Below are 22577 nucleotides of genomic sequence, written 5' to 3' on the forward strand. Positions count from 1 at the left end.
GCCCGCACCCCAAACTGCCGGTCAATCAGTGCTCGTGTCTCTGAAGGGGCCCAGCAGACACTGGGGCCTCCCAACTGCACGGGCACGTCTGAGGCGGAATTGCTGTTGTTAGGTGTGATGACACCATCACTGTGTTTTTAAAACAAAAATCTTGATGTGTTAGAAACATACACTTAGGTACCAATTTCCTTAAAACAGTTCCGGCAAAACACAAATACGAAATAGAACAGAATCACGGAGAGGGATTGCCCTGGCGGTCCAGTGGCTGATTCCATGCTCCCGATGCTGGAGGCCTGGGGTCAGGAAACCAGACCCCGCATGCCACCACTAAAGATCCTGCATGCTGCAACCAAAAGAAGCCACGTGCCACAGCGAAGCCACGGCGCAGCGAAGCTGGAAATGCGGGCTTTGAAATCAGGAGTGGATGCAACAGATCTGGTGGAGGGTGACTGGGCTTCTTATACAAGATGCAGCCTTTTCACGTGTATTTGCTCTTCTCCATAAATAAAACGCTTCTTTAAAGGGGGGGGTTGGTGGCGTAGGCATGCAGGTTTCTAAGCTGGGAATCACTGAGCATTTGTCGAGGACCTGGCAAGGCCGTGCAGTCCGGCACATGGCAGGCAGGCTCTGGGAACCGTGGGGCTGAGCTGCAGAGGCACGGTGCTTGCCTGCCCCAGGCATGTCTTTCTCAGCTCTGCACAGGAACTGAGGCGGCTTCTGGGTGAGGGGCCAGAACCCAGACCCTCTCCCCTGAGGTCTGAGCTTGGCAGCATGGCTCAGGAGGTGGGACGAGCCCCAGCTGAGATCCACCGGCCGGGACCAGGGCCTGAGGGAAAGCCTTGCAGAGGTGAGGGGCGGGGAGCAGCCCGGCCTGCCATTGGGAAGAGCTGCTTCTGGTCTTCTGGCTGAGGCAGGGCGACGGGCTCCCCTCTGGCTGGGGCAGCGTGTGCAGTGTGCCCCCCAGGAGCATAGGTTCAGCCCCACCCAGGGACCTGCTTGCCCTCTGGTTTCCCACTAGGCAGTGCTGAGACCATGGTGTCGTCTCCAGGAACCCCTCTGCAACACATCCTTGTGGAACAGGAAGGGTGAGCGTGTGGCTGGAGTGCCCTCCAAGGCTGCTCTCACCTGGCCCACCTGCTGAGGGGCACCCGGCCTGTTCTCAGCCATCCCAGCATCACCAGCATCAGGGCACCGACAAGCAACTGAAGGGACAAATGACGTCCAGCTGGAGCCCAAGCCCCGAGGCCAGAGAAAACCCCTCTCGGGTTCTGACACCCACACTGAGACACTGAGACTCCTTGGGGAAATGTCTTTAATGAGGACAGTTCCAGCTTGGCCTGCCCTTTGCCAGGTCACCCCAACAGATGGGGTCTAACCCTAAGGACAGTCTTCGCCACCGTGACCTGGACCAGGGTCCTCGCGCCGCCCTCACCTCCAGCCTGACCCCAGCCAGGCCGGCTCCTCCTGGGCCAAACCATCCCCACCGCCAGCTCCCGCTGGGCTCAGCCACAGGCAGGGCAGGGCGCTGGGCTCAGCCACAGGCAGGGCAGGGCGCTGGGCTCAGCCACAGGCAGGGCAGGGCGCTGGGCTCAGCCACAGGCAGGGCAGGGCGCTGGGCTCAGCCACAGGCAGGGCAGGGCGCTGGGCTCAGCCACAGGCAGGGCAGGGCGCTGGGCTCAGCCACAGGCAGGGCAGGGTGCTGGGCTCAGCCACAGGCAGGGCAGGGCGCTGGGCTGGCGAGGCCAGGCACAGGCGCCAGGGGGCAGCCTGGGCAGGACCAGGGGCAGCACACCCAGCTGCTCTCCTCAGACAGGCTGCCTAGGGCCGTGCTGGCTGCTGCAGGCAGCGCTGGGGTCCCTGGCGCATCCCGGCCCCCTCTTCGGGCCTGGGCAGGGGCCTGGGTGGGGGGCCCGGCCAAGGGCCCAGGGCTGCATTACACGTAGTCCAGGATCTCCGTCTCCATCTCGTTCTCGCTCCCGTCGGACGGCTTGAACTCCTCCTCCTCCTCGTCTTCCTCCTCCTCCTCGTCTTCCCCGGACTCACCGGTCAGCTGCTCTTTCCCACTGTCCGCTTTGGTCGGGCTGGAGAAGAGAGCTGGGCCCAGAGACCAGGCCGGGTGTGTCCCGACGATGGCCCGGCCGTCCCTGGGCTCAGCCCCGGGGGACCTGCCTACAAATTCAGGGGCTGGGGCTCCAGTCTGAAGCTGCTCCAGGAATTAAGATGGCTGGTGGACCTGGACTCATTTAACCAGCACCCTCAGAGAAACACTGATGCCCAGGGCCCTGGGAACCTCCCCGGAGCAGCCCCAGGCAGCTCAGGAGTCCAGGGGACCCCACAGGAGTGGGCCCAGGCTGCCTTTCCCCAACTGGGTGCTCAGAGGGGCCTGTGTCCTGGGAGAAGCTGAGAGCCCCGGCTCCCGGCAGCTCTGTGGGGGTCGGTGGTCTGGGATGCCCCCACCCCAAGCCTGGAAGGAACCCCAGAGAGGGAAGGGGCGGGCAGGGCATGGCGACAGGGCCCCTGCCCCCGAGGAGAGACAGGAGCAACCTGCCCACACGTGGCCGCAGGACGCAGGGTGAGGTCTGGGCATGAAGTGGCAGCCCCAAGGGCAGCCCCAGCCCCTCTTCTGGGCCCGGCTCCTACCTGGAACCCCAGGGCTGAGCGCCTCAGGGAACCGCCGGGGGCAGGGGTGGGGGGGATGCTGGCTCTTGGCTCCCACCAGGTGAGGTTTCCTGTGGAGCAGGTCCTTGAGGGATGCCTGCTCCGGCCCTGGGGGCGCCCACAGCACGCGGGGTGAGCGGCTCTCACCAGGCCTCTTGGAGCGGATGGTCTGCCGGATCATGAGGGACATGGTGTCCCTCAGCTCGTCCGTGGTCTTGGGGAGGCACCAGCCGTCCCGCTCAGTGCACGAGCTCTCCGCCCCGTCATTGCGGTGAATGACTCTCTGCAGCCTGGGTTTCGGAGACAAAGGTTGGGGGTGGGTCTCTGCTCAAAGGCTGTGGGGGGACAGTCTCTGCTCAAAGGTCCAGGGTGTGGGTCTCTGCTCAAAGTTCTGGGGGGGGGGGTGTCCTCTGCTCAAAGGTTGGGGGGGAGTCTCTGCTCAAAGGTCCAGGATGTGGGTCTCTGCTCAAAGTCCTGGGCGGGGGTGTCTCTGCTCAAAGGTCCGGGGTGGGCGGTGGGGGGGGGGTCTCTGCTCACAGGTGCCAGTAAGCGGCTTCAGCAGAGCTGGGGTGCTCAGAAAAACAGCACTCAGAGTGCTGTCCTGCATATAAGCACGGTCGCAAAGGGCCTCCTCAAAAGCCACTCGCCAGACTCCAACCTGGGGTAAGCTGCCCCTCCAGCCCAGCACCCCTCTCCCGGCTTTCTAAACATCACTGGGAACAGCTGGGTTAAAAATGTCTGGGATTCTGTCGGCTCTGGGGACTGGGAACCATGTCAGGAACCCCAGTGCGGGCCACGGAGGAGGAAGACAAAGACCCGAGCCCAGCGCCATGCTCTGCGCCCAGCACGGCTGGCTGCTTGGGGGCAGGGTGGCCCACGGGGGACCCAGGAAGCCGCTGCTGGGTGCCACACGAGCCCGGGCGAGGGCTGGCAGCACTCACTCCCAGGGCCCAGCCGTCCCGAGGGGTCACGGCGGACATGAGAGGGAGGAGAGGCAGGACACACTTTGGTCCCCGGCAGTCCCTCTGCTCTGCGCCCGAGTGCCCCGGTCCCCGCCTCGGCACCCCTCAGGTACGTACTCCTCCACGTTCAGGTCACAGAACTGGTAGAACATCTGTCGGTACGGCGGCAAGGCCCCCTCCTGGAAGATGTAGACCGAGTCCTGGAAAGGAGGGCCGAGACGAGCCGGGAGGGTCAGGGGAGCGGCCCAGGGTGGGCGGCGCTCGAGTCCCCGCAGGGGGGAGCTCCCCGGGGCTCTTCCAGGGCAGCGGCCCGTGCCAGCCCTGAGACCTGGCAGGCTTGGCTCTCCTCTCTGGATTCAGGCGGGCGGATGGGTCAGAGGCCGGGGAGGTCAGTAGGACATAACCTGCAATTCCCCCGGTGCTGATAGGCGTGGAAGCAGCCAGGCCTCCCGGTACCCTAGAGCTGCCCGCAAGACCAGCCAGGCACGTCTAGTGGGGAGGCCCCACTGGGGTTGGGCTCTGCCTCGGCGCCTCCCTGAAGAGAGGCCTCCTCACTTCTCCTAAATGGTCATCTTAGGGAGAGCTGCAGACCAGCTCCAGAGGTGGAGACTACGGCCTAAAATGAGGTTCCTGAAGGCGGCTTTCCACCCTGAGGAGAGAGGAGACGGACCCTGCGGGCATATAGCTGGCCCCAGCCCTCTGTGGCCGGGGACTCCTGCCCAGGCCTGGAGCAACTCACGACAGGCCTTGGGACGTCGCTGCCGTGCTGGGTGGCTGTGCTAAGGGGGCCCAGGCCTGGGAGGGCGGCCCTCATCCAGCCCACGGCTGGGTGCAGGTGGTCTGCTGTGGCTCTGGGCTCACAGCCCTCAGTCTCACCCTGCCCGGGGGGCCACAGGGGCCTCAGGGCCCAACTCAGAGGGCAGTGCACGCGGCTGTTGGTGTCCAAGACCCTCTCTGAGACGGACGTGCCCTGGCGGTCAATACCCTCGCCCCAGGGGCTCACATCCTGAGTTGTGTTTGGAGGCAGTGCTGGGAAGTGGGAGTAGGGTGAAGGGACTGGAAGGGGAGGGCAGCCTCCACCAGAGCCTCCCCATGTCACAGGCGAGGCCCAGTACGGGTAGCGGGGCCCGGCCTGCCCAGGGGAGGGGCCGCTGCTCCACCCACCCCTCACTCTTGCCCAGACAGGCTGCCCGCGGACGCCCACCTTGAGCTTGTACTTGTTGGGACTCGACTTCTGTGCAGTGGCCGACCCTGAGGGGCCCAGGCCTTGCTTCAGGTCATGCATGGTGACGAGCTGGCTGGCTGCGAGGGGACCACGGCAGGGGTCTGGAATACAGGGGGGTATTTCTCCTGCCCCCCGACCACCCCCTCCCACCCTGGGGTGCGCTGGCCAGCAGGGCCCTGGAGTGACCCTTCGGGAGGCCCCTGCCCTCCCACAGTCTGGATGCCCCTCTTTCCCGGCGCCTGCTCTGCAAGGGAGCCCGAGGCCCTTACTGGTCTTTTTGACGGTGATGGGGAGGCTGTAGTTGTAGGTGCTGCGCTTGGCCTTGACGGGCATGTCGCTGGGGGCGTAACCTGCCGGAGAGGGCGGGCACATCAGGCTAGGGGGTGCAGAGCCCCTGACAGCGCGGCCTGCACCACGGGTGCACCAGGGCTCCCAGGGGCGGCTCCTGAGAGAGGGCACAGGGCCCCGAGCTGGACAGGAGCCGCCGTGTCTCGCTGCTTGGTGTGCGGGGGACTCACCGCAGGCGGGGGACGGACACTGACCGGACGCCTGGCCTGCACGGCAGGAGCCGCAAGTAACTGTGGAAGAACAGAAGGACCACTAGAGCGGCACCACGGGGCCAGGAAGGGAGCTCGGGTCCTCGGGTCTGCACTAGCCCGCCTCCAACAAGCCCGCTGAGGGCGGAAGGCGCTCACCCTCTCCGTGAGGATCTACTCTCCTTACCCAGAGGATGCTGCAAATGCAAAGCTAGGAAGGGAAAAGGAGAGCCAGGGTTTTAGCAACTGTTTACCGTATTTCATTCCACATCGGATTCGGAAGTCAAGCACTTGATAAATCTTGGCCTCTGGGCGTTTTCGGGGGTCATATCCAAATCGAATCCACAGGCTTCTCCAGGGGCCTGTTATCTGGAGACAGAAAGGGTCGAGGTACGAAGTGAGGTTCAGGCTGATTCTCAGCTCCCCTGGGATGCAGGCTCAGGTAGGGCTCTGCAGCCCCTGCCCCGCAAGCTCGCTCATGTGGCTCTGTTTCCTGGGATGGGTCACTTGACCCTTCCAAACCTTGGTCTTCCAAACAGAGGGCATTTTCGGGAGGATTAAAGGAGTCTTAAAGCTGAAGCTCCAATACTTTGTCCACCTGATGCGAAAAGCCGACTCACTGGAAAAGACCCTGATGCTGGGAAAGATTGAAGGCAGGAGAAGGGGAAGACAGAGGATGAGATGGTTGGAGGGCATCGCTGACTCAATGGACACAAGTCTGAGCAAGCTCTGGGGGATGGTAAAGTACAGGGAAGCCTGGCGTGCTGCGGTCCGTGGGGCTGCAAACAGTCGGACACAACTGAGCGACTGAGCAGCAGTGACAGGAGGAGATGGGGACCCTGGCGCCCTTGGCACAGCGCCTGGCACAGAGAAGAGCCTGGGAACCATCACAACTGTCCTGACAGGCGGGAGGCTCTGAGGCCCCGTGTCCAGAGCGCCCAGGCTGAAAGGCAGCGCTGTGAGGCCGGGTCTAGGCCCCCCACCCCAACTGCCATCACAGTCACATCGTCTGCCTGCCCCCCAGGGCCCCATGTTCAACCCCTGGCCGGCAGGAGTGCCTCCCCGTGGCCCCTTGGGGAATCTTGACAATGACACCCCCATCTCCAGTCCCTCTTGGACTCAGTCTGAGGTATGTCTGCTGCGCACTGAAGCCCACTCGACCCGGGGAGAATGAGTGAATGCAGGTGGCACCGTGGTCAGGGCCCCCAGGAGCTCTGCCACATGCTGGCTGCAGGACGCTGGCACGTTGAGGCCCCAGGCCGAGCCTAGCATCCTCACCAGAGCAATGCCCCTGCTGCTGCGCCAGCAGAGAAGAGGCTGTGCACACAGCACTTACCCCAGCCCCTGGTCCTGGAAAGCTCTCAGCTCAAGGCCGTTAAAAAAGGTACAATCCCTTTATTTGCAAGTTACGTAATCAGTCTTGAATCCCACAGTCACCCCAATGTGGCTGACATGTGACCGCGGAGGCTGAGGAAGGCCTCTGCAGGGGCGGTACCGAGCTGTCCCGCGGGTGCTGGGATCAGGACAACCGTGGCGGGAACCCAGGGGGGCAGCAGGCAGACCCTTACCATGTAATAGGCCACGAAGGGCAGCAAGATCTTGAGCTTGTCGGGGTGGACACTGATGTTGGCCTTGAGGGCGTTGCGTGACCAGATAGGACGGATGTCAAACAGCTGGAGGGTCAAAGCAGAGGCTGAGAGGAAGGCAGGCAGCTTGCCCGCCAGCCCCAGGGCCCCCTGCAGGGTCCGGCCCCAGAGGAGGGGCAGCCTCGGGGAGCTGCCTCGTGCTCGCTTGTCCCTCCCTTGGAAGTGGCCTGTGCACCCAGCACACGCCAGTGCAGCTGAGCCTGGGTGTCCTGAAGGACCACGAGGGGCACCGTCAAAGGGTAACGGGGGAGGCAGAGGACCAAAGGCCAGAGTGGGGCCAGGCCAGAGCTCCAGGACCCTGAGCAGCCCGAGGGCAGAGGCCTGAGCTGGGATGTGAGGAGGCCCTGGGGACAGCCCAGCCCAGGGGAGGGCTGTGGAAGGCTAGGGGGTGGAGGAGGGCCAGGGCAGGAGTGGCCCCAAGCCACGGGGAGGCTGGGCTGTGCGCAGAAGAGTGGCCCCATGTCCCCTGACCCAGTGACTCGGGCCAGGCAGAAGGCTTCTTCCTCCCAGGGCCGCCTGGCCAGCTGACTAACGGGGAGGAAGGGCCAGGCCTGGCACACAGCAGGTGCCCCAGCTGATGTGTGCCCTGGCCAACGACTGGAGGAAGGAAGTTTCCGGGACCCCGGAACTCCAGGCTGCAGTCACGCCTGGACCGCGCTGACCCCCTGGGAACCTCAGAGGAGGCTGAGGAACACTTTCAGCCTTGGGAAGGCAGGGCGCGCACTGGCAGAGCTTGAGACATGGCATCTGGAGGTGATGGGTCCCGCGAGTTAATGAGCAAGTCTGAGACAAGCGCGGGGTCCAGCAGGTGAACGGGGCGGCCGAGGGGCGGGGCGCACCTTCCTCAGCTCCGCCTCCACTCTGTGGTCCACGGGGTTGGTGCAGACCTTCTTCCATGTCTGGACCGCGGCCTCCATCGGCCGCTCGGGCACCTCGTCCCCCTCAAAGTTGACAAAGATGGCGTTGTGGGGGCGCCGGGCCCTGCTCAGGCCGATCAGGTTCTCGCCCGAGACGGCAGGATTGTTGTAGCCTTCCCTGGGGGCAGAGAGGGGGCTGAGGGCAGCGCGCCAGGCGTGGGCCCAGCTGGACACTGGCGGCCCAAGTTTGGGTGCTTCCCCTGGAAGCTGGGAGAGGGGAGGATCTCGGTGCCAGCCGGGGGCAAAGGGGCAGCGAGTCAGAGAGCTCAGGGAGGCTCTGAAGCTGGGCCCAACATCCCAGAGGCTGGTGACCTCACAGCCGCATCGAGTTGTCATGGCACTGTCCAGCCAGCGAGAAGCTGGGAACAGCCCAGCATCTGTCAGGCGTAGCGGGGGAATCAGCCGAGGTGCGGCTACACAGGAACCACGGATCCTCTGCCAGCTGTGCTTACTGACATCACAGATCACTCATCTAACCCTCGAAACGGTCCTTCCATTTTCCCATAACAAGGACCCAACTTCCACAAGTCCCTGAGGCCACGGGGGTTGGAGACCTGCTTGGGCCAGAGCTCGAGGTGACAGAGCTGGGATCCCAGCCCAGGGAGGCTGGGCGGGGGCCTGGGGGCGGGTGGTGATGGCGCCGACTACTATCTGGCCGCCTGCGATGGAGCCTGAGTCCCTGACTTGAAGCATCTCAACGATACTGCAGTGAAGGGAGGAAGAATACTACCAAACAGTCTCATCACAGAGCACAGAGGCTAACCGGACTCTGCTTCCACTGCAGGGGCACAGGTCCCATCTCTGGTCGGGGAACTAAGACCCGGCAAACCACGTGGAGCGGCCAAGAATAAAAATAAGTTTTTAAAAAAGGGCTCCGTTTTTATAGCAGAAATCAAGACAATATTGTAAAGCAATTATCCTTCAACTAGAAACAAAGTAGAAAAAGCGCTCTGTTGCCGGCAACCTTTATGAGCACCGAACACAGGGGCCAACACTTCCCAGGAGGCTCCGAGTGCCTCCCTCTGTGGTGGGAGTCGGAGCGTCCGGCCTTGCTGAAGCAGGGAAGCAGCCCCAGGGACCCCCAGACGCCCCCCCATCAGCTCCCACAACTGCCATCACACGGCCACTTCCACACCATCCAGGCTCCATCCCAACCCACTCTATTATTCTGAAGTACTTTTCAAAGTACATCCTGGATGTCACACAGGGGATTATTCGCTTTTAAATCTGTTTCCATTTCACCTTCATTTTCCATGAGTACACACCATCTGCATATTTACAAAGAACAACAAAGTGATTTTTCACATTGGGAAACAGAATTATAAAGACGGGATTGAAGCTGTGGCTTTTTTCAAAAGCATGACTCCATCTGAAACCCCCCGAATTTGTCCAGTTTTAAAGACACAACCCTGAAGCCCCAGACACCCGAGCAGGAGAGCCCCTGGCGGCCCCTCCGGGCCCAGCGGCAACTGCAGGGAGGGGGGCCCTGCCTGGCTCTCTGCTGGCTCCCCCCACCTCAACTGCCTCAAGGAGGAGGGTCCACAGGTCATCTAGGAAGTTGAACCTCCCTGGACCAGGGCAGGCCAGTGAGGCGGACGCCAGGCCTCCTCGGCCAGTCCTCGGTACCCAGGAAGGTCAGCAGAGCAGAAAAATCGATTGCAGCCCTGGGAGACCAGGCAGGCTCTTTCCATGTGCCGGAAAATCAATAAACCACATAAGAGAAAAACAGGGCCCGTGGGTCCCAAGGCAGCTGGCTTCCCACCCCAGGCCCCTCCCAGAGGCGCGAGGACAGAGGCGTGACTGCAGTCACTGCTGCCAGCCAGCGCCAGGGCCAGCAGTGTCCGGGGAAGGGAGGGCGCGCTCTCGTTTCTTCCTGGACATATTTGTGTCTGTTTCTGACTTAGGAGTAAAATGTTTGTGGGAGGAAAATAATTAAAACATTTTAGAAATATGCACATTTTAAAAATTAAAACTCTTGTATCTAGTATAATATACGCACAGAAAACTGTCACTGCACAGGCTAGAGTTTTCGGCAGGAGGGGATGGACTTGATTCTTTTAGTTAAACACATCTACAAGGTTTGGTCTTTTCTAACAAGCACAGTTTACTCCTGTGATCAGAAAAAAGGGTGAGGCGGTGGGATGATGGGCTCAACAGGCCTGAGAGTTGGCGACGTCCCCTGGCTCTCAAGTCGCCTTGGAGACAATGGGGCAGACATCCTGGGCCGGGATGACGTAAGGATGCTGTTGCATTCGCTCGATCTGCGGCCGGTGCCGTGGCTGCCTTAGCTCTTCCCGGCGCAGATGCACACCAACTTGTTTCTGGAGGGTGCGCTGTGATGCCGGGGTGGCGGAGGGGAGAGGAAGCCAGCAGCGGAAGGCTGCTAATGGCTGAAGCTGGTGACGGGGGTGGGGGGTCCAGACAGCCCCCTCTCCTTTTGGAACACCTCAGAATGCATTTTTTAAAGGAAGAGAACAATTCCCCTCTCTCTTCAGGGCAGAATCTAAGCTCCTCCGCGGGGTCTGCAGAACCCTCACCCACCAGTCTCTTGGCTTCAGGGACAATCCCCTAGACCAGTCCTCTGCACGTGCCAGCAGCAGCACCCAGGTCTGGTACGCCCTCCCTCCCTCCCCGGACCTTCATCTGTTTCAAAGGTCACACCCCCAAGAGTCCTCCCTATGCCCCACTCACGGTCCACAACAGCCCAGTCCCCACTTGTCTCCTTTAAGACACACGCCTGCCCACTGGCCCCCGCTGCCCACTTACTCACCCCATGTGCCCTGCCGGATCCCCAGCTGGGCCCACAGAGAGCCACCTGTCATGCCCCCTCCAACCCCAGCTCCAAGGGGAGGCCTGGGCCCTGCCAGGCGGACAGGGCTCGTTGATGCAAATATTTGATGAGGGAAAAGAAGGTTCTCGTCCTTCCGCCCCTCCAGAGATGACTGTCTGGGCCCAATCTTCCCGGTTTTCCCAGGCTTCTGTCATCGCTCAGTTTATTTTTACAGCGTGCAGTCTGCTCTAGTGAAGTTCTCTGGACATGAGCCACGTTGGCCCATGGAGCCGGGCTCTGGTACAGGCGGTGTGGTCTTCCCTGGCACAGACAGGCCATCACTTAAGTAACTGCATGGCACCTATTCACGGACTGGTCGCCACCTGCTTATCCACTGTACCACACTCCGCCAGCACGCACTGTGCTGAGTATTCCCAGGGGCTTCAGGTGTGCAGTTCTCTAGCGATGCAGAGACACGGGACTGTCACTATTGCTACCAGGTGGACAGGCTGGAGCAGGAGGTCGGGGCTCTCGTGGGGTCACAGGCCCCGAACCTGAGCACAGGCCCCGCCGGCCCGGGCTCTCCCGCTACACCAGGTTCTCCTAGCTTCCTGCCCACAACCAGCCAGGAAACACTCCTGTCAGTGTATCTTTGAGCACTGAGGTGGGAATCACTATGGGATAAATTCCTACAGGAGGAACCACTCGGTCGACTGGAAAGAACATTTAACACCATAGCAGGGGAATTCCCTGGTGGTCTAGTGGTTAGGACTCCGTACTTCCACTACAGGGAACATGGGTTCGATCCCTGGTCAGGGAACTAAGATCCCCTAAGCCACGTGGTACGGCTAAACTTAAAACAAAACTGTAATAAATCCTGCCAGATGGCTTTCCAAAAGAGTCAACCAACCTCGTTCTCAGTGCCCCTAGTTAGGAGGTGTCTGTCTCTCCACACTTTCACATACACACTTTTGGCAATGGGCCCTCCAGTCCTGAGGCAACATCTTCATCGACATTCCATGGTGTGGGGACAGCTCTAAGCAAGGGCTCTGGGTGGGATGCAGGGACCAGGGCAGGCTCCTAACTCCTGGTCACCAGCTGCTCTGCTTTTGGAGGCACTGGGGCCAAGGGCCTGAGCAGAGCCGGCTGCCTGGGCCCCCTGACCCATGGGGGGCAGAGTCCAGCCTTCTGAGCACAGGGCCCTCCCCCCTCAGGATCCCGATGCTGCGGGGCGGCGGCCGAGGGGGCGCTCACCGGTGCTGTGTCTCTGGGCGGTAGTAGTAGTCCACCGGCGTGTCCAGCCTGGAGAAGATGGGCGGGGGGATGTAGAGTGGCAGGTCCTGGTGGAAGAAGCTCTCCTTCTGGGGCTTGAGCATGAGCACCTTGTCGTACATGGACACCTGCCTGCCGTCCGCCTCTGTGTGTACCGCCAGGTACTGGAAGTCGGACATCCCTGGGGAGAGAGGCGGACAGGCGGCAGACGCCCTTTAACACCGCCCAGGCGCTGGCAGCTGCCACACAAGGCCCACATCTGCTTGGGGGCGCTGAGGGGGCCTCGCAGGAGAGGCTGCCGGGCAAGAGTGGCAGGAGCTGAAACCAACCCCCTTGAGTCACTTCTGGGAGCTCGGCCCTGGGTGCTCCGAGTCATCTGGAGAGACGTTATTTGTCGGGGCGGGGGCGTGGGGTGGTTCATGACACTGAGGATGGAGTCCAGGTTGGGAATGTATGAGCTGCACCGTGCGCGTGCTGAGACATGCCGCAGGTGAGGCTGATGCTGCCAGTCCAGGACACACACTGAGCGGGGAACTGCCGGCTCAGTTAGAGAGGGGAAAACGCATCACGGGGAGAGCCCCGTCCCGGGAAGGACAGCCCTCCCTGGTGGAGACACATTCCACCAGCGATGGATGTTCAGAACACCCACCGTGTGGGGATCCCAAGGCCTGTTTCAGTCTTCGCTCACTTTTTATTCTTCATTTCCAGCCTTTCGTTTTTTGTTTCTGCCTTAGACCTGCAGCGGCTTCCGCAGACACGCTCCAGACTTAGTAGTCATTTGCCAAGTGCTTCCTGTGCGCGTGGATGGGCTCTCTAAGAGCACCACCTCCCGAATCCCCATGGGGGGCCACGGGGCCCAGGGCCCCATTGTCAGACAAGCAGACCCAGGGAGGCTCAGGCAGGCATGACTCCCCACCCTACCCCACGCCTCACCCCCGTGAGGACCCCGCAGGAGACATCTAGTTGGCTGAGAGATCAAAGGACATGAGGTTCCAAGGGGTTGAGGTGATCTGGGAAGGATTTAGACGGGAGACAAGACCAGCAGCGGTCAAGACTCACAGGTCCCAAAATACGAGGGAGGGGGTGGGGTTGAAAACTGGAGGCCTGTGGACTTTTTCCTTTGGCCCTGCAAAATGGCTTTAAACATGAGATGTCTCAGAGAACTCCAGCGGCCAAGAGCCCAGGGCCCACAGGGAGCTGCTGGCTGGAGTGAGGGCACCCTGCCTCCTGGACAGGGCCCACGCTCTGCCCTCCCCTCACGCCTGGGCACAGCCTGGGCCCCTTCACAGGCGGATAATCCACGTAGCCCCTGCAGGCACGAGGGACACAGGCCCGGAAATGACCCAGCACAGGAAGAATGCATTTTGCAGTTACCTTGAAATTTGAAGACTGTGGAGACGACTCCAAGGCTCTCTATGTCGTACGTGACCTGAGGGCGAGCCTCAGGCCCCAGCGCCCCACTCTGTCGCCTGGTCTTCCGCTTGATCCGGAGCAGCAGGCTGTTGGTACTGAAGCGGTTGGCACACACAGGGTGGCAGTAGGGGTCCTTGGGCCGGAAGTAAAGCTCCAGCCTCTTGGTGGCATCTGCGTAGATCTGCGGTGAGACCAAAGGAGAGAGTGACAGGGAGGTCGGCCGTGCAGTGGCAGCTCCTCCCTCAGTGAAGGCCCGCTGGGGACCCAGGAGGCTTTTTCTGTTTTGTGTTCTAGGCTTTTAATTCCCAAAGACTCATTTTCCAAACCCAAGGATCTCAGCTTTTATCTGGTAGAGAACATGAGGACAGCCTCTTCCTTTCTAAAGCTTCCCTGGTGGCTCAGATGGTAAAGAGTCTGCCCGCAATGTGGGAGACCAGGGTTCATTCCTGAGTCGGGAAGATCCCCTAGAGAAGGGAATGGCTACCCACTCCAGTATTCGTGCCTGGAGCTCTCTTGGACTGAGAAGTCTGATGGGCTACTATCCATGGGGTTGCAAAGATTTGGACACGACTGTGCGACTAACACCTTCTTTCTTCTAAAAGGTTATAAAGCAGCAAAGTTGGAGACAATAACTGCCAGTTAAGCAAAGCCTGGTCAGTACAGGGAACCGCCATTCTTCCGGCAGCAGTTTGTGGTGGTGTTACCCCCGCGTCTGCCATGGAGAGTCTGAGTGGGAGCCGCGTGACTTGTCTACGGTTAGGAACTACCCGCCCCAAAAAGGTCCTAGTATTCAGCCTCATTTACAAATGTTTCAAGGTCCGAAGGAGATGAAATCAGTAACAAGCACTTGGCCCTGACTCGTGTGACTCCTCCTTTCCAGGCCTTGGCTCCTTCTCCTTAAAATGGGAATAGGAGGACCCACTGATCAGATTCTTATGATGACTAAGAGAACATAGACACAAGGCGCTTAGCCTGGCTCGTAAGGCGTGGCAAACACGCTACCTGCGCCATCCACGCGGGAGCCTGTCCACACGGGCTAAGAAGCAACAGTGTCAGCCGTGTGCATGTAAAAGCACAAGCAACGTCCCCTAGGCCAAGGTCACCTACCTGCTGGCGCCCCAACACCCAGGACACAACCTGGCCCGTAGCAGGCATCCAGGAAGCGTCTAGGGAAAGAAGGTTAAAAAGAGCCCCTATCACCAGGGAACAGGTCTATTAGACTGCTGTGCTGGAAATGGCCCTAAATGTGGGCCTGGCTCACAATAGGTACACAAGAAGCAGGAATGGAATGAATGACTGACCAGTCTTTTCCCCAAAGGGCTCACCCTGTACCTGGGTACAAACATCCCTGGGGTTAGCAGCAGTACAGATCCTGTCAAAGCCACAGTAAAGTCAGTAAGTCAGGGTAAAAGAACAAGACGTGAATGACTGGGCCTCTACGAGCCTCCTGTGCTCAATGACAGGTTCAAGGCTTTTCAATATTCATAAAGGATGAGGAAACAGAATTAAGAGTTCAGACTTCAGAGGGAGGCATGTACGTGTTTAAATTCCGTCTGTACTATGTATGGGCCTGTTTGACCAACTTTTCTTCCTGTGTCTTTACCAAAAAAATGGGCATAATAGAGGTACCTAACTCACAGAACTGTGTTTGGGTGTCTCCTGAGGAGATCTGGGTCAGCAGTGGCCTGCCGCAGGGGCAGGGGCTCTGGGTGCAGCAGACCTGGGTGTGGCATAAGCCCTCTGGGAGGAGGTCACCATTAACCCCACCATAGAGCCATGAGAACTTACCCAGGACTGGGAAACAGACTCTGGGACGGCACAAACAGAACCTTATGCACCAGGACCCAGGAGAAAAGAGCCATGACCCCACGAGAGACCGACCCAGACTTGCCTGGGAGTGTCCAGGAGTCTCTGGGGGAGGCATGGATCAGTGGCGGCCTGCTGCAGGGTCGGGGCACTGAGTGTGGCAGTGCATGCACGGGACCTTTGGAAGGAGGTCACCATCATCTTCATCACCTGCACCATAGTTTGGCCTCAGGTCAACAACGGAGGGGAACACAGCCCTGCCCATCAACAGAAAACTGGATTAAAGATTTACTGAGCATGGCCCCACTTGACTTCACATTCCAAGATGTCTGGCTCTAGATTAGTGATCACATCATCATGATTATCTCGGTCGTGAAGATCTTTTTTGTACAGTTCTTCTGTGTATTCTTACCACCTCTTCTTAGTATCTTCTGCTTCTGTTAGGTCCAGACCATTTCTGTCCTTTATCGAGCCCATCTTTGCCTGAAATGTTCCCTTGGTATCTCTAATTTTCTTGAGGAGATCTCTAGTCTTTCCCATTCTGTTCTTTTCCTCTATTTCTTTGCATTGATCACTGAAGAAGGCTTTCTTATCTCTTCTTGCTATTCTTTGGAACTCTGCATTCAGACGCTTATATCTTTCCTTTTCTCCTTGGCTTTTCGCCTCTCTTCTTTCCACAGCTATTTGTAAGGCCTCCCCAGACAACCACTTTGCTTTTTTGCATTTCTTTTCCATGGGGATGGTCTTGACCCCTGTCTCTTGCACAATGTCACGAACCTCAGTCCATAGTCCATCAGGCACTCTATTTATCAGATCTAGGCCCTTAAATCTATTTCTTACTTCCACTGTAGAATCATAAGGGATTTGATTCAGGTCATACCTGAATGGTCTAGCAGTTTTCCTTACTTTCTTCAATTTAAACCTGAATTTGGCAATAAGGAGCTCATGATCTGAGCCACAGTCAGCTCCTGGTCTTGTTTTTGTTGACTGTATAGAGCTTCTCCATCTTTGGCTGCAAAGAATATAATCAATCTGATTTCAGTGTTGACCATCTGGTGATGTCCATGTATAGAGTCTTCTCTTGTGTTGTTAGAAGAGGGTGTTTGCTAGGACCAGTGCATTTTCTTGGCAAAACTCTATAAGTGGGCCTTAGAAAGCATCACTACGAACAAAGCTAGTGGAGGTGATGGAATTCCAGTGGAGCTGTTTCAAATCCTGAAAGATGATGATGTGAAAGTGCTGCACTCAATATGCCAGCAAATTTGGAAGACTCAACAGTGGCCACAGGACTGGAAAAGGTCCGTTTTCATTCCAATCCCAAAGAAAGGCAATGCCAAAGAATGCTCAAACTACCACACAATTGTACTCATCTCACATGCTAGTAAAGTAATACTCAAAATTCTCCAAGCCAGGCTTCAGCAATATGTGAACCGTGAACTCCCTGATGTTCAAGCTGGTTTTAGAAAAGGCAGAGGAACCAGAGATAAAATTGCCAACATCCACTGGATCATGGAAAAAGCAAGAGAGTTCCAGAAAAACATCTCTTTCTGCTTTATTGACTATGCCAAAGCCTTTGACTGTGTGGATCACAATAAACTGTGGAAAATTCTGAAAGAGATGGGAATACCAGACCACCTGACCTGCCTCTTGAAAAATCTGTACACAGGTCAGGAAGCAACAGTTAGAAATGGTCATGGAACAACAGACTGGTTCCAAATAGGAAAAGGAATATGTCAAGGCTGTATATTGTCACCCTGCTTATTTAACTTATATGCAGAGTACATCATGAGAAACGCTGGACTGGAAGAAACACAAGCTGGAATCAAGATTGCCGGGAGAAATAGCAAGAACCTCAGATATGCAGATGACACCACCCTTATGGCAGAAAGTGAAGAGGAACTAAAAAGCCTCTTGATGAAAGTGAGAGGAGAGCAAAAAAGTTGGTTTAAAGTTCAACATTCAGAAAACGAAGATCATGGCATCTGGTCCCATCACTTCACGGGAAATAGATGGGCAAACAGTGGAAACAGCGTCAGACTTTATTTTGGGGGGCTCCCAAATCACTGTAGATGGTGACTGCAGTCATGAAATTAAAAGACACTTACTCCTTGGAAGAAAAGTTATGACCAACCTAGATAGTATATTCAAAAGCAGAGACATTACTTTGCTGACTAAGGTCCGTATAGTCGAGGCTATGGTTTTTCCAGTAGTCATGTATGGATGTGAGAGTTGGACTGTGAAGAAAGCTGAGCGCTGAAGAATTGATGCTTTTGTACTGTGGTGTTGGAGAAGACTCTTGAGAGTCCCTTGGACTGCAAGGAGATCCAACCAGTCCATTCTGAAGGAGATCAGCCCTGGGATTTCTTTGGAAGGAATGATGCTAAAGCTGAAGCTCCAGTACTTTGGCCACCTCATGAGAAGCGTTGACTCATTGGAAAAGACTCTGATGCTGGGAGGGATTGGGGGCAGGAGGAGAAGGGAACGACCGAGGATGAGATGGCTGGATGGCATCACAGACTCGATGGACATGAGTCTGAGTGAACTCCGGAAGATGGTGATGGACAGGGAGGCCTGGCATGCTGCAGTTCATGGGGTCGCAGAGTCAGACACGACTGAGCGACTGAACTGAACTGAACTGAACTGAGCATGGCCCCACCCATCAGAACAAGACCCAGTTTCCCCCTCAGACAGTCTCTCCCATCAGGAAGCTTCCATAAGCCTCTTATATGTCTCCATCAGAGGGCAGACAGAATGAAGATCACAATCACAGAAAACTAACCAATCTGATCACATGGACCACAGCCTTGTCCAACTCAATGAAACTATGACCCATGCTGCGTAGGCCACCCAAGATGGACAGGTCATTGCGGAGAGTTCTGACAAAATGTAGTCCACTGGAGAAGGGAATGGCAAAGCACTTCAGTATTCTTGCCTTGAGAACCCCATGAGCAGTTCAGTTCAATTCAGTTGCTCAGTCATGTCCAACTTTTTGCAACCCCATGGACCACAGCATGCCAGGCCTCCCTGTCCATTACCAACTCCCAGAGTTTACTCAAACTCATGTCCATTGAGTCAGTGATGCCATCCAACCATCTCATCCTCTGTTGCCCCCTTCTCCTCCTGCCTTCAATCTTTTCTAGCATCAGGGTCTTTTCAAATGAGTCAGCTCTTCACAACAGGTGGCCACAGTACTGGAGTTTCAGCTTCAACATCATTCCTTCCAATGAACAGTCAGGACCGATCTCCTTTAGGATGGACTGGTTGGATCTCCTTGCAGTCCAAAAGACTCTCAAGAGTCTTCTCCAACACCACAGTATGAACAATATGAAAAGGCAAAAACATAAATTCCACTGAAAGATAAATTCCACAGGTCAGTAGGTGCCCATTATGCTATTGGAGATCAGTGGAGAAATAACTCCAGAAAGAATGAAGAGATGGAGCCAAAGCAAAAACAACACCCAGTTGTAGATGAGACTGGTGATGGAAGCAAAGTCCAAAGCTGTAGAGCAATATTGCACAGGAACCTGGAATGTTAGGTCCATGAATCAAGGCAAATTGGAAGTGGTCAAACAGGAGATGGCAAGAGTGAACATCGACATTTTAGGAATCAGAGAACTAGAATGGACTGGGATGGATGAATTTAACTCAGATGACTGTTATATCTACTACTGTGGGCAAGAATCCCTTAGAAGAAATGGGGTAACCATCATAGTCAACAAGAGAGTCCAAAATGCAGTACTTGGATGCAATCTCAGAAACGACAGAATGATCTCTGTTCATTTTCAAGGCAAACCATCCAGTATCACAGTAATCCAAGTCTATGCCCCGACCTGTAAGGCTGAAGTTGAAGCTGAAGTTGAACGGTTCTATGAAGACCTACAAGAGCTTTTAGAACTAACAACCAAAAAAGATGTCCTTTTCATTATAGGGGACTGGAATGCAAAAGTAGGAAGTCAAGAAATACCTGGAGTAACAGGCAAATTTGGCCTTGGAGCATAGAATGAAGCAAGGCAAAGGCTAATAGAGTTGCCAAGAGAAGGCACTAATCATAGCAAACACCCTCTTCCAACAACACAAGAGAAGACTCTATACATGGACATCACCAGATGGTCAACACCAAAATCAGACTGATTATATTCTTTGCAGCCAAGATGGAGAAGCTCTATACAGTCAACAAAAACAAGACCGGGAGCTGACTGTGGCTCAGATCATGAGCTCCTTATTACCAAATTCAGACTTAAAATGAAGAAAGTAGGGAAAACCACTAGACCATTCAGGTATGATCTAAATCAAATCCTAAATCAAATCCCTTACAATTATACAGTGGAAGTGAAAAACAGATTCAAGGGATTAGATCTGACAGAGTGCCTTGAAGAAGTATGGACAGAGGTTTGTGACACTGTATAGGAGACAGGGACCAAGACCATCCCCATGGAAAAGAAATGCAAAAAAGCAAAGTGGCTGTCTGGGGAGGCCTTACAAATAGCTGTGAAAAGAAGAGAGGGGAAAAGGAAAGAAACACCCATTTGAATGCAGAGTTCCAAAGTATAGCAAGGAGAGATAAGAAAGCCTTCCTCAGCTATCAATGCAAAGAAATGGAGGAAAACAATAGAATGGGAAAGACTAGAGATCTCTTCAAGAAAATTAAAGATACCAAGGGAACATGTCATGCAAAGACAGGCACAATAAAGGACAGAAATGGTATGGACCTAACAGAAGCAGAAGATATTAAGAGGTGGCAAGAATACACGGAAGAACTGTACAAAAAAGATCTTCGCGACCCAGATAATCATGATGGTATGATCACTCACCTAGAGCCAGACATCCTGGAATGTGAAGTCAAGTGGGCCTTAGGAAGCATCACTACGAACAAAGCTAGTGGAGGTGATGGAATTCCAGTGGAGCTATTTCAAATCCTGAAAGATGATGCTGTGAAAGTGCTGCGCTCAATATGCCAGCAAATTTGGAAAACTCAGCAGTGGCTACAGGACTGGAAAAGGTCAGTGTTCATTCCAATCCCTAAGAAAGGCCATGCCAAAGAACACTCAAACTACCTCACAATTGCACTCATTTCACATGCTAGCAAAGTAATGCTCAAAATTCTCCAAGCCAGGCTTCAACAGTACATGAACCGTGAACTTCCAGATGTTCAAGCTGGATTTAGAAAAGTCAGAGGAACCAGAGATCAAATTGCCACCGTTCGGTGGATCATCAAAAAAGAGAGTTCCAGAAAAACATCTACTTCTGCTTTATTGACTGCCAAAGGGTTTGACTGTGCGGTTCACAAAGATTCGGACACGACTGAGCGACTGAACTGAACTGAACTCACTAGATGGTTGTGAAGATTCAATCATGCATTCAAACAATATTTTGTAAGCAGGCACGATTAGGGATGTTCAGATTATAAGAGTGATCAAGAGAGACCAGGACCCACAAGAGCTGATCATCTCAGAACCAAGGGTCCAAGACAGACAATAAAGACTCTAAAACACAGCTTCAGATTGGAATTAGCAGGTGAATTGCTAGCAGCCACTTTAGTAAGGGCAGTCAGGGAAGGACTCTCTAAAACAGAGACACTTCAAGACCTGGTGCATTTAAGTCACTGACACACAGCTTTACACCAGATAAAGAATTCATCCCAGCTCCACTGTTTGCTGGGTGAACTTGAACAAGCTGTTTTTCAGTTTTCCTGTAAAATCTGGACAACCCCAGTCCCTACCTGGCAGGGTTCTGATGCGATGCTAATGCAGGTAAAGAACCTAGAAATATAGCTGGTGCAGAACAAATTTGCAGGAGACCAGGGTTCAATCCCTGGGATGGAAAGTTCTCTGGAGAAAGGAATAGCAATCCACTCCAGTATTCTTGCCTGGAGAATTCCATGGACAGAAGAGTAGCCTGGCGGGCTACAGTCCGTGGGGTCGCAAAGAGTCGGACACGACTGTGCGCCTAACACACATACATTACTACTCTTTAACTCGAGTAACATAATCCTTCTTCCCCTCCTCATGTAGGTCTGTTGTGTCGCTCGTTCGGTCCGACTCCAAAGAGTCGGTGCGACCCTCATGGACTGCAGCCCTCCGGGCTCCTCTGTTCCAGGGACTTTCCAGGCAAGAACACTGGAGTGGGTTGCCATTTCCTTCTCCAGAGATCTTCGAAAGGCGCGTCTCCTGCTCTGCAGGCGGATTCTTTGCCACTGGGCCACCAAGGAAGCCCCTCTTCCCTCAGATACTAGGGGAAATCAATCTACGCCCGGCAGCCCCCAAATCAGACCCCCGCCCCCTGGCCCCTCCAGAACCGACTGGAGCTCCGTTGCCAAGGCAACCTCAGATCCCTCCCGGGCTGGTCTCGCCCCTCAGCCGCAGTCCCGCGACTCAGTGTTCCCCTGGAGACTCCCCGCTCCTCACCCGGGAGACGCCTTCCTCGCCGCCCAGGGTCCGCAGCATGTTGGACACGTCGCGCACCACGCCCGGGTACTCCACACACACCATGCGCCTCTCGCGCCGCAGCTCCACCGGGATGGCGGCGCCCGGCCGAGCGTCTACCGCCGCCGCCGCCGCCATCCCCGCCAGTCCAGTCAGGCCCACCGGGGGTGTGAGGGGAGAACGTCCCCTCCACACGCTCCTGGAAGCCTTGTCTCAATGGTTCCGGGAAAGAATCGTTCCGGGGTCCCCTCCCCGCTCGCGTGTAGTCTATATCCCTGAGTTCCGTCAGGCTCGAAGGCTTCGAGCAGGACGGCGCTAAGGCGAATGCCCGAGGCTGGGCGGCAAACGACCGCGCGGATCCCCACCTCTGTGTGTAAAATAATAAGCTGAGGCGCCCGAGGGGCGGGGTAGAGGCCAATCTCATCAACCAACCCGCGAGGGACCCGGAGGACGTGTTAAGATTCGCCCAGTGAGTCTTTAACCAATGAGAACCCGAGGGCCCCAGTCTTTTAGCCAATGAGGAGTCGACAGGAAGCCGGGTTCCGACCCTCTCCTTCCGGTTTCCTTTCCGCCAATAACAAACCACTCGTAGGCGGGTTCCCGCCCCTTCCTCGAATTCCGCCCACTGACAGCTCGAGGGCGGGTTCGAGGAGGACTTCCTGTGTGTCTTCCTTGGCGGGATGCTGCTGCAGCTGCTGCTGCTAATGCTGCTGCTGCGTGACCCCATAGACGGCAGCCTACCAGGCTCACCTGTCCCTGGGATTCTCCAGGCAAGAACACTGGAGTGGGTTGCCATTGCTTTCTCCAATGCATGAAAGTGAAAAGTGAAAGGGAAGTCGCTCAGTCGTGTCCGACTCTTTGCGACCTCATGGACAGCAGCCTACCAGGCTCCTCTGTCCTTGGGATTTTCCTACTGGAGTGGGGTGCCGTCGCCATCTCCGTCTTTGGCG

At 56.3% G+C, this 22577-nt stretch overlaps 1 protein-coding gene across 4 annotated transcripts; it reads right to left on the reverse strand.

Annotated features, from left to right (window-relative positions):
• Positions 1–1295: 1295 nt before the first annotated feature.
• GTF3C5 (general transcription factor IIIC subunit 5) lies at positions 1296–22113 on the reverse strand. Of its 4 annotated transcripts, none has more exons than XM_069579979.1 (12): positions 21610–22113; positions 13361–13580; positions 11969–12167; positions 7867–8062; positions 6950–7054; positions 5636–5750; positions 5364–5423; positions 5115–5195; positions 4825–4922; positions 3738–3820; positions 2806–2948; positions 1296–2094 (listed from the first exon to the last, which is right to left on the reverse strand). In XM_069579979.1, exons 1-12 carry the CDS (start codon positions 21763–21765, stop codon positions 1934–1936), a joined length of 1617 nt encoding a protein of 538 aa, XP_069436080.1. In that variant the 5' UTR covers positions 21766–22113; the 3' UTR covers positions 1296–1933. The 4 variants fall into 4 exon arrangements, with proteins under 4 accessions (XP_069436080.1, XP_069436079.1, XP_069436082.1 ...); XM_069579978.1 differs by having other exon boundaries at positions 4825–4946; XM_069579981.1 differs by lacking the exon at positions 5364–5423 and having other exon boundaries at positions 21610–22110.
• Between the last annotated feature and the right edge of the window lie 464 nt (positions 22114–22577).

The sequence above is a fragment of the Ovis canadensis genome, chromosome 3 (assembly GCF_042477335.2).
Source record: "Ovis canadensis isolate MfBH-ARS-UI-01 breed Bighorn chromosome 3, ARS-UI_OviCan_v2, whole genome shotgun sequence".
Classification (NCBI taxonomy): domain Eukaryota; kingdom Metazoa; phylum Chordata; class Mammalia; order Artiodactyla; family Bovidae; genus Ovis; species Ovis canadensis.

Bases quoted from the DNA above. Each gene is read 5' to 3' on its own strand.
- GTF3C5 (XM_069579978.1), bottom strand. From the start codon at position 21,765: ATGGCGGCGGCGGCGGCGGTAGACGCTCGGCCGGGCGCCGCCATCCCG. The intron at 12,168-13,360 runs GTAACTGCAAAA...CTCTCTCCCCAG, and splicing joins CACAGTCTTCAAATTTCAAG to GGATGTCCGACTTCCAGTAC. The intron at 7,055-7,866 runs GTGCGCCCCGCC...TTGACCCTCCAG, and splicing joins TGGAGGCGGAGCTGAGGAAG to CTGTTTGACATCCGTCCTAT.